Raw genomic sequence first — 19,429 nt, 5'->3', positions numbered from 1 at the left:
ATGGTCTAATGAGGGTCAGTCCAGCAAGGCAGGAAGTTCTTTGGCAGACAGTCGGAGGCAGTTTGGCATGGCTGTGTGAAGCTGAGTTGCAAAACTTTGTCTCCTATGTTGCATTCTTCTTGTGATGCCTTCTGGCTGTTGCAGACTTTCTGACCTTCTGTGCTCTGCTGGTTGCTGTTGCAAAGACAGGGAGTTTGGTACTTGGAGTTGGAGTTCATTCGACAGTTTGTTAGTGACTGAGGTGATGTCCTTTAGTACCTCAGATTTTTCATCAACAGTTGGCCGTGAAAGACTTGTTCGTTCTGGGTTGTTGTTGAACAGGTGCTTGTCATCTCTGATGTGGTGCACCAGGTGATCACCGGCCTTCCGTTCTGTCGCTGGTCACAGCGAGCATGACTCAACTTTGTGGTCACCTGCATGTAAATTGTCTTGAAGGAACTCTCTTAGTTGTTCCATGACTTGTTCCGTGTCTTCTAATGGTAAGCGGTTATGTTCTTGTGAGTACTCAGCACTGTGCATGTCTGAGTGGTGCTGAGGTGGGTTTTGTTGTCGCTTACCCACACGAGTTGCTCTTGGATGAGTCAGGTGATTACCTTTGGATATCTGGTTAGGTTTCCAGATGTTCTTATCCTTTTGGTTTCTTGAGAAGCGTGGCTGGTCCCATGAATTTTTCCAGCAGTTGGGCTGAAAGCGGTCGTGGATATGGGCGTCACGTTCTCTGTGCTCTTGATGGAAGACTCTGGTGTTGTGATGCCACTGAGTGTCGTCCAGTGCAAGGCTTGAGTCTTTGTTGACAGAGTTCAAGAGTGTGGATGTTTTGTTACCTTTCTTTGAGGCCAACTTCTGCTTGTTATAGGCCTTCTGTGTTAGGTCACGCAACTGTTGGATGGTCATGGAGTTCGGACAGGCCATGACACCTAGATGGTGACTGACTCCGGGGTGCAGATTCTTTAGGAAGAGGGTTTTGAAGTTCACATCCTCTTCAAGGTCAGGGCTGTTGCGTGCACCGAAGTAGGCTTGTCGGAGTCGGTTGTAATAAGCTTGTGGAGTCTCTTGACGACCTTGTTTGGTTTCCAAGGCAGTTAACAGTCCGTGTTCAGACTCTGGGTCTGTAAACTCTTTAATCAGGACCTCACGAAGTCGCTGGTAGTTTGACTTGGTTTGACTGGGCTGTCGATCTAGAAAGTTTCGTACCTCGGGACTGGACGTGGCTCTAAGGAGGTATAACCAGTCTCTGTCAGTCACATGAGGTCTCACTTCCAGGTGAAATTCGATATCTCGCAGGTAAGCTTGGATGTCGGGGCTCTCTGTGGAGTTCGGGTTGAACCTGCTGATGTTTTTAGACAGCTTGTTGAGGTCTTTGATGGTCATCCCGAGTGCAGCTTCAAGGTCTTGGACAGGAGGTTTTCTTTCGTTGGCAGGAAAGGGTTGTGTGGCGAATGCAGGTGAGGTTTTGGGTTGTGGCCCTTCACTCCTTTCGTCACATGCCAGTTCTTGGACGTGGGACTCTGCTCTGCTCAGCAGTGAGGAGGCTAAGAGAGGTTTCTCTTTCCTTGGCTCTAGTTTGTGCTTGTAAGCATTTTGGAGTTCTTTTCTGACCATGTAGAGCTCATCGTTGGTATCATCTAGTTGTTGGGTCAGATTGTCCATTTCAGTTCTGTACCTTTCAAGGTGGTCTTTCAAAGCACTGATTTCAGAATTCTTGTTTCTGATGTCTATCTTGGCTTTCTCCAGTAGCTGTTCGGCATACTGGAGTCTGTTTACCAGGTCTTTCTGAGCAGCCGTTGCATGTTGCTGGTCGAGCTGAGCTGCTGCCAGGGCTGCTTGGAACTTCATAACTTGTTCTGTTGTATCCTGCTCCCTCTCGCTGGGTGCTTTGAGTTGATCTTGAACTTTCACTTCCAGCTTGTCTATGCGACGTTGAGCACGTGTCAGCTCCTCTTGAAGGTGGGTGATGTGCTTGTCGCTCAGTTTCAGCTGGGTGGTGAAGGCATAGCTTAGTGAGCTCGTGATCTTGACTAGCTCCTCGTGGTTGTTGTTCTGGCTTGAATCTTGTGTCAGGAATCTTCTCAGGATTAGGATTATTATTAAAAATAATAACAGTTCAAATGTCTTTGGAGTGAGGCTGTCTGTTATGCCTCTCAGCCAAATGTTCACATCTTCCCCATGGGAAATGGGGTCTGCAGTCTGCGGCATGTTGGCACGCTGGGGAGAAGAGAGACTGACACAGATCTGTGTGGAGTAAAAGCCTATGTGTGGTGGGACAACTACGTGTTGTATCAGTGATTGTGAACCACTAGTGAAATGTGGTGATGACTGTGTTGGTCTCAGGGTGTCTAAGTAGACTAGAGATGCGAAGACTTTGTCACTCTAATGAGGAAGAGGAAAAGAGAGACAGAGGTGAAAAACAAATTCAAATGACAAGCAAAATTTCTGTTTTTCAAATGAGGAAAATTATTTTTTCCAATTAAATGTTATCAAAAACATAAACAATATTATTATATTTCTTGCTTTGGACAAAAGAATACAATAATAATTCTGATATCTCTTTTCTTAGTCTGACAGGATTGACACCGTACACCTTTCAGTTGGACCGCTCACCAGGGAGCCAGCGAGGCGACAGTTGCTCAACACGTATCTCTATTAAATTGATCGCAACGTTGGATGAGATGCTAAAACTTGGATTGCGTTTCCAAATGTAGGGAGGTTAGGAAGAACAAATGAGAGGATGAGTACAATCAAATTCATAAGGATGATTCGTCGTCTTTGGCACGATTGTGTATTTACTTCACTTAGAATTGATTGATGGTTCTTACATGTCCTACAAATGTAAAAAGAGAAGAGGAAAGTAAAGGAGAGAGAGGACGGAGATGGTAAGTCTCAGTAGCGGTTATCTCAACTACAAGGAGAGCGTTGTGTTAATTGCTGCACAACTAATCAAACAAAATAAACTTTAAGTGAAAGAGAGTTGTCTTTCTAATTTATTTGAACTCGTAGTGAGGGATAACAATGTCTCCTTTTAGGGCTCAGGTTTGTCGTTCCCAGGCTAGGATACACAAAGTAAAGAAATGGTAAGAAAAAGTAAAATTAAAAAAATTTAATAAATGGGCAAAATATGCAAAAATGAAATTAAAACGAGGAAATCAATGCGTAAAACAATAGTGGTTAAGTGTATAACCAAAACAGGAAGAGAGGTAAAACGCATTCAAATAAGTAAAGGTCTGAATAGCATATATTCAGATGGGTAATAAATAAATTAGGAAGAATAAGTTTACTTTAACTTCCAAAGTTCAAGGCTTATTCATTCCTAAAATAATTAGACCCAAAAGAGAATACTAGAAATAAAAGATCATATGAAATGATCTGAAAGGGAAATTTTAAATGATTCAATTAAATTTCAATTTGACAATTAATAATTGTGAGTCAGTATTTCCCTTTCTAGTAAAATGAAAATAAGTGGTCTAGTGAGAAAACAGAGCGCTAAAAAGAAAGAGACTAACAAGTGTTAGTTAAGATGTTTAAAATGGTTAAATCACGTCAGCGTTGCCCAAACGCACATTATTCTACCACTGGATGGTAATGCTAACGGCTAACCTTTGAGGCTAGTGGCTTTAGTATAGACTTCAATGTAAATGCAATGGTTTCGTTAGCTTAGCGACACCGCAGAGTTTGTGCGCTGCGCGTGCACAGTTCAGAGTTGCTCCGGAAGGACGTTAGGCTTCCGGGTCACGGTCGTCACTATGGCAACCAAAACACATTCTAGTGGATCAGCACATGAATCGTTGCATTGTTGCAAATACAGTTAAGCATGTTACATGAAATGTCGGCTCATTTCAACACTGTACAAATAACAACACCGCCTTTCAGTTGGTTTTGCGATGTGGCACTTAAACTCTCAGTTTGTATAGAGTTAAATTTATCTTAATTCAAATAGCAGCTTCCTGCTGTAGTTATTATATCAATCTCAGCAATTTGATTCTCCGTGCCAGTTTTTCTGGACACAAAAATAAAAGTTTTCCTTCGCTGTTGGTACACAGTTAAAATTTACTTGATCAAGCTTTTAAAACACTCCCATTCAAATTACTCTCGGACACACGCAGTGTTACGCGAGATTGCATTCACTTTGTGAACGGATACAAATGGACAAACATTGTTCTCTAATGTTTAACGTTAACTTAGGGGAGTCGAATATCAAATTTGATTCGGCAGTGGAACACGCACTGACAATCAAACTATATGAAATATGAATACGGGGACTTTGATAAATAGATTGAGGAACCCGCTCAAAACTATTCTTTATTCACCGATTTATATCCCTTTTGAAACACTAACAGTTTAGCTCCGTTCAGCAAACAGTGACTGAGATAGCGTTTGAGACACTGGGACACGCAGTGAAATCAAATCAGCTATAAAACAAGGCATTACACAAATGAGGAACACGCTCAATTTCTACCTTATTGTACAATCTCAGATGTTTACTTTTAAGTTCACTTACTGCTGTTAACAACGGGGAGACGGACTCGAGTTAAAGTCTCCTCTAGCTCCTTTCATTCAAGCGGGAGGGCGCGCGCTGCTTACGTCACGCGTCACACAAACACCTACTCCGGTCTCGCAAGCTTCTCAGCTTTCATTCCTTTAGCAAAATCAAAGATTAAATAACTTGGTTTATGCTCACAATTTAGATTAAACTGCCCGCATTCTCCACCATTATAAATGTAAAGGAAACAGGTCAATTTAGCTCAAAGGGAATCATTTAAGATTTTAAAGGGAATTTGAACAGAATCACTGTTTCACGGCTGTTCACGGAGACGCGCCTGCGGTTCAGTGAACGAGCCGTTTAACATAAAATCTGCGCTGGATACTAATATCCAAACTATAGTGAAAACACTATCAATTAGCACAGTAACAAGATCGGCAGTTTAAGACATTAACTTGTAAGCACAAAACACAAGATACTTCTCTTTTCAATATGAATAAGGCTTTATTAGATAAATCTAAGACATATAAACTAATCTAACACATAAACGCACGCACACACACATTCACACAAGTTGCAGGAAGGTTGAAAGTTAGGGAAAGATGAGTTTAAGAGAATGGAAATATGGAATCCCAAGTTAACAGCAATACGTTAAATTGCATAGACATGAACAACCATCAATCACGTAATTAGCGCTCGCATTGAGTTCCTCAATGGGGTTAAAATTATATTAGATACACCAGCACAACAAATATCTGGGAATACGTTGCCTTCGTTTGCTGTGAAAGGGACTCCAGTTGAAAGGGTATCCCGGTGTCGCTGATTGGCTGGAAGTTCAGTAGTGAAGTGATGTCTTGGGAAGCCCGTGGTTGTTGAGCGTTGGCTGAAAGTGCAGAGTCGTGTTCGCTGGTTGAAGTTGAATGGACGTTACAAAACTTAACTCAGAACACGAAACTCTCAAACGGAAAAGAAAAGAAATAAAGTTTGACGAGACTAGGTTGTTTTCTTTCTCATCGTGGCATAGTAGCAGCAGGCAGGCACGCTGGAACCGCGCTCAAAGAACAATGATGTTTAACCGCATGGCTAGATGCTACAAGCTAAAGCTACAAGCTAAAAGCTAAGAGCAGGCATGACTGATAGCACGAGCAAGGCTGGAACTAAAAGCAGACTAAAAGCCCGCATGACTGATAGCAAAAGCAATGCTAGACTAAAAGCCGACATGGCTAATAGCAGCAGCTAGACTAGAACTAAAAGCAAGATTTAATCGTGTCCAAAGTTTTTAAACTTCCTTGTTGGCCACCCCTCAAATGTTGCCTTGACCAATCAGATATGGTCCTGGGGTCTGGGGTATCATAAATCATTGTTTATCTTACCAAGCATGTGGTTCTTGCCTCACAGGGTCTAATTTTGGACATGATTCCTATAACATGATTATGATATATTTTACAAATAAATGATTGTCAGGACAATATCAAGCAAGAAAATGCGATTATTTGAATACTAGACATGACTAGGTATCCTATAGTTATCAAAAGACATACACAATAAGTGATTATACATGATAGTCAAATGTGTGGGTTACACGTAAATGAATATGGAGTTAAGCAATGGAATGATTCATTCATTAGTCTTTTTTGAGTTCATTCTGGTCCATATATAATGTATAAAAAGGGTTTCTTTGCCATTCTCTGGCAAAGGACTTTTCTGTGAAGACAAAGGTTTAAAGCCCTTCCCCCTTAGGAATTTCAGTCTGGTTCTTCTGGGTGGGGGGAAGTCAATGCAAGTATTTAACTTGATCTCCTGGGTTTACATGTGATGTCCAGCATTGCATTCCAATCACGAACAATAAATTTGACAATCTCTTCTTCGAATTAAAATTGTCAATAATTGTTATATTGGTGTTAATGTTGAAAGCTGTTGTGTGAACAAGTTGGTTGGTTGGTTATCTTGCTTGGTTCTTGTGGCACTAGAACTGATTTATGACTTCCTGAGGAATTCGGCTCTCGTTTCAATGCACACAGCTCTGATAGACTCTTTGATTTGTCTGATTCGACTCATTTCTGCTACAAAAGTCAATAATTTTTAAGGTAGCTTTCTGATAAAACTACTTGGAGGGGCGATATTACCAAAATCTTAGTTAGTTTACATGAACAAATAGCTATAATATTTCGGATGAACTATGATTTTAAGGCATTTATAACACAATGCATACGGTGTACACTGTGGCCTTTTGTTTTTATGAAGAATATGCTATTATAAAGTATTATAAAGTCATGTCTTTGGTGTAGACATATATATATATTATATATATATTATATTATATTATATATATATATATATATATATATATTATTATTATTTTTTTTTTTGATATACTGTATATCCACATTTGTTTTGAATCTATTATACAGGATGTGCACTTTTTCTGAATATTCTTAATGTTTGTGTCACTGATGTATTTTGAATTCATGCAACAACAAAAAAAAAAAGTCTCGCCAATATTTAGTAAATTTGTCATTTAAAGCTTAACACCTGTTTTTAAAACGGATTTATTGTTTTTCTACTTCCAAACCCGATTCCAAAAAAGTTGGGACACTGTAAAAATTGTGAGTAAAAAAAGGAATGGAATAATTAAAAAATCTCATATACTTATATTTTATTCACAATAGAATACAGATAACATATCAAATGTTAAAAGTGAGACATTTTGAAATGTCATGAAAAATATTGACTCATTTTGGATTTCATGAGAGCAACACATTCCAAAAAAGTTGGGACAGGTAGCAATAAGAGGCCGGAAAAGTTAAATGTACATATTTGCAACACCTAGAGGACCAATTTGCAACTTATTAGGTCAATTGGTAACATGATTGGGTATAAAAATAGCCTCTCAGAGTGGCAGTGTCTCTCAGAAGTCAAGATGGGCAGAGGATCACCAATTCCCCCAATGATGTGACAAAAATAGTGGAGCTATATCAGAAAGGAGTTTCTCAGAGAAAAAAAAAATGTATATCATCATCTACAGTGCATAATACCATCAAAAGATTCAGAGAATATGGAACAATCTCAGATTAAACATTTCATAAGTCGATATGTTGTATTCTGAATAAAATATTTACATTTGAAACTTCCACATCATTGCATTCTGTTTTTATTCACATTTTGTACAGTGTCCCAACTTTTTTGGAGTCGGGTTTGTAAATAAACAATCTGTATTTGAAAACAGTGTATTATATTCATTAAAACAATCTCATAATAAAAGTACATGGTTAACCAAACTGTTGGGTTATTTTTAACCCAACTGGCTTTTAACCCAATCATTTGTTAAAGGGGACATATAATGCTACATGCAAGTGTTGGCAGTGTGTGTACACAACCACCCTGTAATGATAAAAATCCACCAAGTGTTTTTTTTTGTATTATTATTATTATTTTTTTTTTTATCTTGTTAAATGTTTTCCCCTTTCTCAAATCGAGCCATCTGACCGTGTTACGTCACACAGTCGGAGGCCCCTCCCACGATGGTTTGATTGACAGCAGCATTTCAGCACAGAGTGGACTTGTGTCTAAACTCAGACCCGCCCTGAGTGAGCCGTCATCAGTCCGAGATGCAGACATTGAGGTGCTTTTTTTGTTGGATGTAATAATGAACATAGCAGTAGTCATTTACTCCCGACATCTGAGCAACTGAAATAGCAGAGGATTAACTTATGTTTGGATCTGAAGGGAATGCGCCCTTGATCTACTTAAATGTGTTTATGTTCGCGCAAATCATTCATGATCCAGCCTCACCTACAGAAGCAGAGAGTATAATGTTTTTTAATTTATTATTGTAAATTTTCTTTCCTAATAATGTGCTAGTAAGTTTCACTATGAATGTGGCTAAAGTAAACAGTCTCTCAGAGAGCAGATCAGAAGAGAGGAGCGGGGTCAGCAGAGCTCATTAGCATTAAAGGAGAATTCTACAAACCAGCGTGTTTTGACTGTTTGTTTTTGACTGGGTAAAAAAAAGTTTTTTACACTACCAGTGAGAAATGCTAAATGAACTATGTTACAGACTGTGACGAGTGGGGCAGGGCAGAGAGCCTTGGGAACGGAGCGAAGCAGGTGGAGTGATTTGGAAATGAGCGACACTTGCTCCACTCAATGGTCTCGAGTCCCATGTAGGAGATTGGGAGGATACAAAAGAGGAGCGACAACAGTGAAGGACGAGAGAGGACCAGGCCTGTGCTTTATTCTGCGTTTGTTTTTTGTTTGTGCGCGGCAGTCGTCCGCGAGGGGCTGTCGCGCTGTTTTGTTCATTTTATTATTAAAGTCTTCATTTGAATGTTCGCCGGTTCCCACCTCCTTCTTCTCGAGATTATGAGGTTTGTAATTTGTTACACAGACTTTTCATTAAGATCCTAAAGAATAATATTAACTTGTAGAAAATGTGGATTATATGACCTCTTTAATAACTACTCCTCTATTGGAAACACACACTACAACACCCGCTTTTCGCCCGACAGTGGAAAAGCAGCTAATGTGTCCTAAACTGCTTTGCATGGCTACACGGAGACACTGAGGGGAGAAAGGCATCAGAGAACTCAACATAGAGTCTCAAAATACCCCAACCCGACCTGATATTTTGATTAATTTCATATAATACACTCTAAAAAACGCTGTATTGTTTTTGTTTTTTTTTTCAACCCAACTGCAGGGTTGAGACTGCTGGGTAAGGACCTTGGGTTGTTTTAATTTCAATTTTGGGTTTGCAGTATGGATTGGTGTGTTAGTTTATTTATTGTACTGAAATATCTGATTAATAAAAAAAAATTAGGTTGAAAATTGGTTTTGATTTATAACCCAGCGGCGCTGGGTTGGGAACGCAGGCGTGAAAGAGAGCACGCACATCACGTTAACATCAGACCACAACAGTGCAAGAAGCTTCCATTTTCTCAGCATCTTCAGATGAAAGCGAGTGAAAAGCAGTTTATGGTAAGTAAACATAAAAAATTTGAAATCGTCATTCATTGTTTGAGATATGGAAGGCAGAAATAGTTCGAAAAAAACTTATATTGAAAAATACGTGGACACCGTTTTCGCCACAGAAATAAGTTGACGTGAGTCTTAAGTTAGCCTCTTTTACTGAATGGAACAGGTACTTTTAATATAATGTCAGTGAGTGTCTTATGCTGTATTTACAAATTATTTTTTGAATTTTTATTTTTTTAGGTGTTAACAGAGGTTTATTAACATATTTACATTTTAATTTGTCATCTCCTTTTTTCACAGTTAAACTGAATGTAGTTTCTTAAAGGAAACTGCGTTATGTCTACCCTAATTATTTTAAGGCTGATGAAGTGACAATAATTCTTAAAGTGATGTTTTGCATGTAATTGGAACAACATGACCATTTTCATTTTTTGGTGAACTAACCTTTTAAAGAGCAGCCTTCCACGTACATGAAAATTTGTGAGGTATGTGAATGTCATGTTTTAATATTTGATTAAATAAGTAGCATTCTGAAAGCAATACATTTATTTAAACAATATTACATGACCTCACACTAGTGCTGCCATTATAGCATGCTAGAGCTCTATGGTAAACAACCACACAACGTGTTGAAATGATAAGAAAGACCATTTACCTATCCTTAATGATATGGATGCTCCTTTAACCGAAAATGTATATATTTTAAAGGTTTTATTTCTTCAAATGTCTTTTCTCTCTTTAGGCCACTGCTGAAGAATAGGTGGTGACTGGGATGAATGCTGGTAATTTCTGAAAGCTGGAAAATGTAATTTCCCCTAAACTGATGCAACAGTGTTTTTAAAGGAGGAGACTGCCCTGGAGTATGTATAAGATGTCACATGACTTTGCTGTGAGAAAAAAAAAAAAAGTGGCATGACATTCAGCCAAGTATGGTGACCCATACTCAGAATTCGTGCTCTGCATTTAACTCATCCAAAGTGCAAACACACAGAGCAGTGAACATACACACACACACACACACTGTGAACACACAACCAGAGCAGTGGGCAGCCATTTATGCTAAAGAGATCATGAAAATTAACAGTGATGCATGATCTGTTTTCATGGACAAACTGTAATTGTATAATTCGTAAAAACAAAATGTTAAATGCTTGTTCTGTGTTGTTTAAGCAGAATTGGAGTCATTCACACACATTCTCACATTCTTTCACATATATATTTCTGATAACTGTTAGAATATCAGTGTTAATGTGGTTTATTTACTGTCATGCTAGAATAGTTTGTAAATAACTTAACTATGAGCTATTTATATAATCATTGTATAATAGGGGTTTTGAAAATATATATATTTTTTATACAATATATGACATTTACAAAAAAAAGTCAAATTCGATCTTAAAGGGATTGTTCACCCACAAATTAAACTTTGATGTTTATCTGCTTACCCCCAGGGCATCAGAGATGTAGGTAGATTTTTAACTCAAACCGTTGCAGTCTAACAGTCTCATGAAGTAAGTGGATGGGAATCACGGCTAAAATATACAAAAAAAAAACAAAAACAAAAAAAACACGAACAAAACCAAACTAAACCCTGTGGCTAATGACGATACTATAATGTGTAAAGACACTAAACGATTGATCTGTGCAAACAAACTGAACAGTATTTATATAATTTAGAACTCCTGAGTGCGTACTCCTGGTGGTAAGCAGATAAACATAAAATTTAAATTTTTCATTAAAAGTTATGTTCAACAAATGTTAAATTTTTCATTTATAAACTCTGTACATGTTAATGCCATACTTTTCTGCATTTGTTTTTACATGCATGTTACTTTTGACTGTTTTCTTTTCTTTCCTTTTTGTATACAGTTTTACTTTTTGAAAGTCATTCTGTGTGTGTATAAGTGATTTTAAAATGACAAGATTTATAGGTTAAATTGTCTAGCTCGATTTGGGTTTAATTTAGCTAGCAATGTAGTCATTTTAAACCATAAAAAGGCAAACCAGCATGCTAGGTCAAACATATAACAACACAACAAACAACCCAATTTTTGTGCCCTTTTTTCTGGGGATATATATATATATATATTTTTATATGTACACTCTAAAATCTGCTGGGTTAAACATAACCCAATTTTGGTCATCTTGGCAACCCATGCACTTGGTTGCCTAAATAACTCAATTTTGGGGAGTTTTGGGGGAGGGGGTAACTTTTAAAGCTTCATTTCATCTATATTTTATTTCGAATTTAGTGTTTTATAACTTCAATTTCTGTATATTTCTGCTGAAGGACACAGTTAAATATGACATTTATTATAATGGGTCTACATTTTATAATATATATAAAATTTGTGATTTTCGTTTTTTGGCAGAATCTGTTAGTTGATATCACAAAGAAGCCTCGCCGTGTTTGAGATAGCAGTATTGGTATATTTAAAAGCGTACATTTTGAGGTTGAAATCAGCTAGTTTGTCAGAGATTCTAGCACGCAGTAGGGGCGTTTCATTGTCTGTGTATTTCCATACTGGATAAGCCGGCTTTTGTTTCTTTTGTTATTGCCCCCGCCCTCCGAGGGAAGCGTGGCTACTTAGTATGCAGCGCTCTGGCCGGCTATAGCTGATATCAAAATTCAATGAAGATGGACGCCGCAAAGATGATCGCAGACGAGCTGAACCGTGGCCGTTACACCGAAAATGTTTTGAAGTACTTCTTCGACAAGCCGGATGCTTATAAACAAGCGCTCACTGATTCTGAAGACGATCTGAGTGACGATGAGCGGCATAATAAGACTGTATAATATCCCTAATCTACAACTGAGCGAAGATGACGACGAGGAAGAATGTATTGGACTGGCGTCAGACGAGTTGGACCGTAAGATATCAGAGGCTATATCGATAGTAACATTTGATGGGGATAAAGACAGAGAAATGGGGAAAATCTGTAACATTTAGAGGCAAACAGACGCACCGTGCAAACTTCGGAGATGGTTACATCCACAAAGAAGACCCCGACAAAGAGAAAGTGTGCCCGAACGACTTCTAATTGGAGGCATCAAGATCTGCAAGAATACTTTTGTTTCTTATGCGGTGAGTTTCCATAAACATCAAAGTTTGTCATTTTGTGTTCATTCTAAGAACACGTACAGGTTATCTCATGTTTAGTCGATGTTTAGACCTTCCCATATCTACCTATTGTTATAAGCTAGCTCATCGGTTATCACAGAATCCTGTTAAAAAAGTCCTAATGCTACACAATGAAATCAATTCACCAAGTTTTATGTAGAAAACCAGCAAATAACAAATAAAATTAGCATTAATATGTACCTTTTGTTTACATAAACATTAAAATAATAACATTAAAAATGATGGCCATATTTGAAAGATTTTTTATAAAAAGATAAAACTCACATATTTCAGCCTCTAAATCATTTTTATTAAAGTCAAAAAAGATAAATTACTGACATTTACAATGCACATTCTCCTTTATTATTAATAGTATGCGGTCCAATTTTTCCCGTTGTGTCTATCGTTGCTATGCAGGGGGTATGGCTTATCTAAATGAGATGTAAATGAGCCCCATTGTCACTCGCAGCAGTGAGAACTGCACAATCTTTAAAGCCTATTTTCAGCTTTTTTAGCTTTTTTGAGTGCCTACCTTCAAATGGCCACAACTTCTCCAAATATTATCAGATTTCCATGTGTTACACATCGTTGGAAAGCTTGGAGACTACACTTTCAGATTCTGTGAATAACTGAAAATGCCCCAGAACCGACTTGTGTCCCTACTTTCCGTGATTGGTCACACACACACACACACACACACACACACACACACACACACACACACACACACATATATATATATATATATATATATATATATATATATATATATATATATATATATATATATATATATATATATATAAATGTTTGTGATATTAATTTACCTTGTAGAGTTAAAGTGTAACTAGCACTTATTTCCGATTCAGAAGTTCCTTTTTTTGCTTTGCATTCATATTTTCCACTGCCTCTCGCAGTGATGCTGGGTTGATGTTCACTAAGATCAGCAGAGTTCTTGTACCAGTCATATTGTAACCCTGATGGTGCCTCAGGTACCTCACAGTGCAGAGTGACTGTCTCTGTGCTGTACAGCACTGCATGAGATGGATTCAAAGTAACCTTTGGCTTTGAAATCTGAACAGGAGGTTCTAGGGGAAGAGTGATTCTTAGGTTAGAGAGGCTAAATTCACAACTGTATTAAAAAGTGATTTGAAACTTAAAATAGTCATTATAAGTACATATACAATCCAGAAACCATTATAAAAAATTTGAATCTCACCACCAGTGCTGTCGTGGGATGTTACTTGCACAGTCACTGCCACTATAAATTAATACAAAGATTCAGAGATTCATCTCACTGTGAAGAGCCATTACAGTAATTTGATAGTTTTAGTTTTAATGGTTTCTATTGTGTTAATAGTAATTAATATACCAAATATTGCAACTTACCTGTCAAAAGGAGGATATTAAAACTTTCCATTTGCAGATGGAATCAAAGCAGAGCCAACAGTGAACAAATTGCTTGCTTGAGTAAGAAAAGCTTCCTGTTGTGCTAACTACTTATAATGTCAACCTGACAGGAAATCATGATGTCATATATACTATATTTCCATTTAGCCTTAAAAACTGAATAAACATACAGGTTGAGTGATATTTTAAATCACAGATTTCTGTTTTCAATTGTAATACAGCGCTGTGTGTGTGTGTGTGTGTGTGAGACAGACAAAGGGCCAATTATAATGTAACACTATAATGTAACATCATGTAACCAAAAAGTCAAGATCCATGAGTGTGTTTAAAATCATTTATTATACAATTTTTACAGACATGCATGCAGAATTGTGAATTCTTAAGTTCATCAAAAATGTTGATGAATGCAAGGTTTTATGTGAACAACTTTGTTCCTCCAACCCTGTTGTGTCAGACGTCCTATTGGGATGCCTTAAAATAACCAAAGGCCTCTGGGCTACAGCATTACAGTAGGCCCCCCGACCACAGGAAGTATTTTTTCTTCCTAACAAATTTTTGTCAACTTTTTTTTGTTTTTTTTTTGTATGCCAGTTGTCATTCTTAACACTGTTCTGCATAAGTTGTGAACATAAGCAAATATGAAAATTCACTCTTTGCCACAAGGTGATGCTTGTGGAACAGCACAATTATATAGCTGTTACATAAAGTAAATACGTTATTAAAGGCATTATACGGAGGTAATATGACAGGAAAATACCATCAAAACGTTCCTGGCTCAAAATGTGAGTTTAGGATTTAAACACCATTAAATCACACAAAATATTCATTATTCATCATCAGTATAGCAAAACACATGGCATGTTGACATAAATGTGGGTTATTTGGTGATTGCTAACTGTGATTTTATTTTGAAACATGAGGTGCTCATGTTTAATTTAATAACCACAGCCGTATAATGTTTAATGTTCACACTTAAAGGTACGACTTCTAAACAGTGACAGGGCAGTGCCTGTCAATGACGTTAGTCACCCTTTGTTCCCACCTTTACTGACGTAGAAACCACATAACAACAGTGTCATGGACAAATACGGAATTAGCGTCCAGCAAACCACAGGCTTGCTTCAAGCAGTTCCTTATTTACTTTTTCTTGCACATTTTATGGTGGATTGTGTTACCTATTTATGGAACATAATGACTGTTTACCGTTGCTGGTTCTGTTGACAAGGACAGCTCCCGTAAACTTGTGTTTTACTTGACCAGTGAGTTGTTTTGATTCGTATATTTACAGAAAACATATGCTTTTATAGAGACCAACAAGATAAGTATTATGGGGCATACAGGCCAAACGCAGGGCATCGCGTCTCTAGACCCACGCGCGGACGTGTCTGATCCATATTCTGATCGCGTCTTTGCATTGACTTTGTATGTTATCTACTCGCGCAAATCATTGAACTCGCATTTGAAAATTATGACATCAAGCACAACATTTATAAAACTTTACCTCATCTGTAAATCCATGATTTATCTTTCCGTCTGATTGATGGCTGTCAGCGGTTGGGTGGAAGATAACAAATCCCATCATCCACGCTCCTTTTTAGCATCAAACCACGCGATTTTATTGTTTTGGTAGTGCGCCCTCTAGTGGCAGGTCCTACAACCTGTACCTTTAAGCAATAGGTCAATTCCTATTTTTCTGTTTATCTGCATGTTGACATAAAGATACTCTCTTGCTGCGGTTATTTACTAGCGGACAGTGTTTGGAATAATGCCGTTTAAAAGAACGCCGTTAGGTAACAACGTAATTTTTTCAGTAACGGGGTAATCTAACTAATTACATTTCCGTTCGTTATAACGCCGTTAACATTAATGGACGTTAAATGCAGTGCGTTACTATGCATTGATTTAATAAACTATGTAATCCGAACGCACCCCTGGCTCACACAGCGAGTGAGGAGATGGGTTAATAACGAGATAAGCGATTATGATTGGCTAAGGCAGAGTCATGTGTTTTTTTATGGTAGCCAATCAGAGCCAGTGTTTTTACGCCAGCGGTGTCAAACACACACACATACGCACGCACGCGAGATTCGCAGCAGCAGCAGCAGAAATGGCGAGTCAGGAGAAATCCGATGAAAAGTTGGCATTTTCAAGGTGGAGATATAAGCACTAATTCAAATGTATTTGTGGTCAAAGGCAAGAACGTGTATGTAATGTGTTCATGTAATGTGTGACATACACATCTACAAAGCTAAAACACTGGCCCAAAGCACTTTTCTTACAAAGATAGTACTTGGAAGTGCAGGATAAAACTCTTGCTTTCTGTTGACGTGCAATAAATATTGAAAGTAATGTACGAACACCTCTCTGTTCTACTCATTTTAACTGACTTGTGAAAACTGCTCAAAAAAAAAAAGAAAGAAATTCTTTGACAAATAGCAATTTTTTTTTTTTACAGTAACGCAAATAATTACTTTGCCTGGTAACGAGTTACTTTTATTATAGAGTAATTCAGTTACTAACTCAGTTACTTTTATGAACAAGTAGTGAGTAACTATAACAAATTACTTTTTTTAAAGTAACGTTCCCAACAGTGCTAGCAAATGCATTGTACATTCCGCTTACAGTATACTGATGGAACATGTGGAACTTACCAACTATACAAACTGTGTGGGGCAGGGCCAGCCCAGGATCTGTTGGTAACCCCCACTATCCCTATTTAAAAAAAAAAAAGAAAGAAAGAAATAGTATTATTAGGGGATTTTTCATAACATAACATAACATAACTTACTGATAAGTATTAACATCAATAAGTAGTAAATAAATTAATAAATAAACAAGTGTGACTTACAATAACATGAATAACACAGTAATGCAACTGAAATTAAAACAACATTATAGCAGCTTAGATTTATTTGAAAGAAAATAAAGTAAACTTAAATAAGCAGTTAACAAAAGAAATAAAAAAAGGTTCCACAGTTGTCAGTGTTGCCAAACAGCTTTTTCAAAATACTACATAGAAATCAAGGGCAAATAACTCAGTGATTACCTTGTGATTCTTACCTCTCTTTTTTTCTGCACCGCCTTCTTTATGTCAGTTCCTGCCTTGTGACCCTATTATTATTATTATTTTTTTTTAATAATCCTTTCAGAACACATAAATGCCAAAACTATGTGTGTGACATGCATAGCTAATTAATGCATTAGGATGATATATTATAATTACGTCATGGCACAGAAAGTGTTTAAATTAGTCCAACAATAAATTGTAATCAATTTGATGATCGATCAGTACTAAAATTTTAAGGGGGGGGTACAATAATGTTTTGTGTATTCAGAGTTGTTCACAGTGTTAAAGAGATGGATTCCCATGCTAAACATGGCCAAAGTTTTAAAAAATAATTTAGAAGAATGACTGAGGATTTATGTGCCGAAAATCTTACTTCCGGGTTGGTACAAGTTTCGGCTGTTTTTTTTTTTCCGGTCATGGATCTTATGACGTAGATGAGAACAGAAGTCCTTATAAGAGCATTTCTCCTGGAAGTGCGCCTGCGCACAGACATTGACCAGTGGAGAGCAAGAGCGCGCACATCAACGCGCTTCAAAATAGCCAGCAACGCTGCATAGGATTTGTTTGAGAATGCCTCCAAATAAGTGTATTTTTGGATGTGAGGGAAAGTGTTCAGCTTCCCCAAGAACCCAGAGTTACATGAACAGTGGATGTGTCACGGTTCGTGCATGCACCGTTTCCAGCTGTATTCATGTTACGTCATGTTGATTGTTTCATGTGGGTGTTACGATTAGCGGCAGGTGCTACTCATTCCAACTGCCTATTTAACACCTTGTCTTTCGTCTCTTGTTTGTCAGATCGTTGTTTGAGGTCCTCCGTGTTTGATGTCTGATTCTCATGTTCCTGCCTTGCTTTGTCTCCTGTTTGGTTTCCTTTGGATCATTCCCTTTACTCACGGATTATCGTCACCTCACTCGGATCTACCACCGCCGTCATCTTTACCAGCGCACTCAATTCACCTACTCACCAGTCTGTGCTGCCATCGCGGTTCCTGCGTCATTCTCCAACCTTCCATCATCTCATATATTACAATAAACTCTGTTAACTTGCTTTTGCCTCCTGTCCTCCATAACCCAGCGTCACAGGATGCAGTTTGTTTTTCCAGGGCAGCAATGGAGTGTATTTGTGTGTGCATTTGTGTGTTCTGGTCATTTGAGTGACGAATGTTTTATAAACAAGGCCCAAGTCAACGCTGGATTTGCACATCGTTTGCTTTTAAAACATGGAGCCGTCCCTGTGATAAAAGACCCCATTCATGCAAGTACAACTGCATCAGATTTCTGTATTTTGTTGGAAATCAGCACATAAGTGAATATATGTTAATGAAAACAACACAACATCAGTGTTATAGGTCCGCTCACGGCACGACTCCAGGAGCTCTGCTTTTTCCAGAAAAAATCAGAAAACTGTATTTTTCTTTTATAAATATGATTTGTTTCTTTTATAATATAATTTTTGGAAATATAAAGGATACAGTACTACTATATAGGTACTCATGATTAACAGTGATATTAGGTGAAACTGTGTATGCTATGTACCCTTTAAAGCTGCAGTAGGTAACTTTTGTAAAAAAAAAAAAAAATTTTTTACATATTTGTGAAACCTGTCATTATGTCCTCACAGTAGAATATGAGTGAGTGAAGTGAGTGAGTGAGTGAGTGAGTGAAGTGACATTCAGCCAAGTATGGTGACCCATACTCAGAATTTGTGCTCTGCATTTAACCCATCCGAAATGCACACACACAGAGCAGTGAACACACACACACACACACTGTGAGCACACACCCGGAGCAGTGGGCAGCCATTTATGCTGCGGCGCCCGGGGAGCAGTTGGGGGTTCGATGCCTTGCTCAAGGGCACCTAAGTCGTGGTATTGAAGTTGGAGAGAGAACTGTTCATGAACTACCCCCACCCACAATTCCGTCCGGCCCGAGACTAGAACTCACAACCCTTCGATTGGGAGTCTCAGATATATGAGACAGATATTTGCACCTATAATAAGTGTTTATATCCAGACTATTTTAGATTGCTTCGGGGTACCGCGGCGGAGTAACCCAGCACCTTTGTGTTTCTTCATAGACATAAACAGAGAGAAGTAGTTCCGGCTACGATGTTCTTCCGCAAGACGCAAGCAGTTCTGTTCATTAACCGCTATAGCATCAAAAGTTACCGACTGCAGCTTTAAATGTCAGTATTTGCTTAATATATGGATGTAGGAGCACACGATGGTCACAAAAAAACTAAAAACTAAAAAAACGCACAATGGTCTGAGAAAAAAATACTCATGTTGCGCTGACCAGTCATTTTGTTCCCTAGGCAGCCGCCTGTGTCACCTAAGCCACAGTCCAGCCCTGGTGTGGGGGGACCTAAACTGAGCCA

The 19,429-nt window shown here is 38.1% G+C and overlaps 1 protein-coding gene across 1 annotated transcript in view; it reads right to left on the bottom strand.

The window, feature by feature from the left end:
* LOC113070267 (titin-like) overlaps positions 1-14,054 on the bottom strand; it is a 126,496-nt gene extending 112,442 nt beyond the window's left edge. Inside the window, exons 1-3 of the mRNA XM_026243498.1 lie at positions 13,963-14,054; positions 13,793-13,834; positions 13,401-13,661 (exon numbers count right to left, since the gene is read on the bottom strand). Coding sequence (XP_026099283.1) covers positions 13,401-13,661; positions 13,793-13,834; positions 13,963-13,993 — 334 coding nt within the window. The 5' untranslated portion in view covers positions 13,994-14,054. The remainder of the gene's footprint in view (positions 1-13,400; positions 13,662-13,792; positions 13,835-13,962) is intronic.
* Positions 14,055-19,429: the final 5,375 nt, after the last annotated feature.

This window comes from Carassius auratus, unplaced genomic scaffold, assembly GCF_003368295.1.
Source record: "Carassius auratus strain Wakin unplaced genomic scaffold, ASM336829v1 scaf_tig00003633, whole genome shotgun sequence".
In the NCBI taxonomy this organism is placed as follows: domain Eukaryota; kingdom Metazoa; phylum Chordata; class Actinopteri; order Cypriniformes; family Cyprinidae; genus Carassius; species Carassius auratus.
Note: the sequence above shows the minus strand (reverse complement) of the source record. Positions and strands in the feature narration are given on the sequence as shown.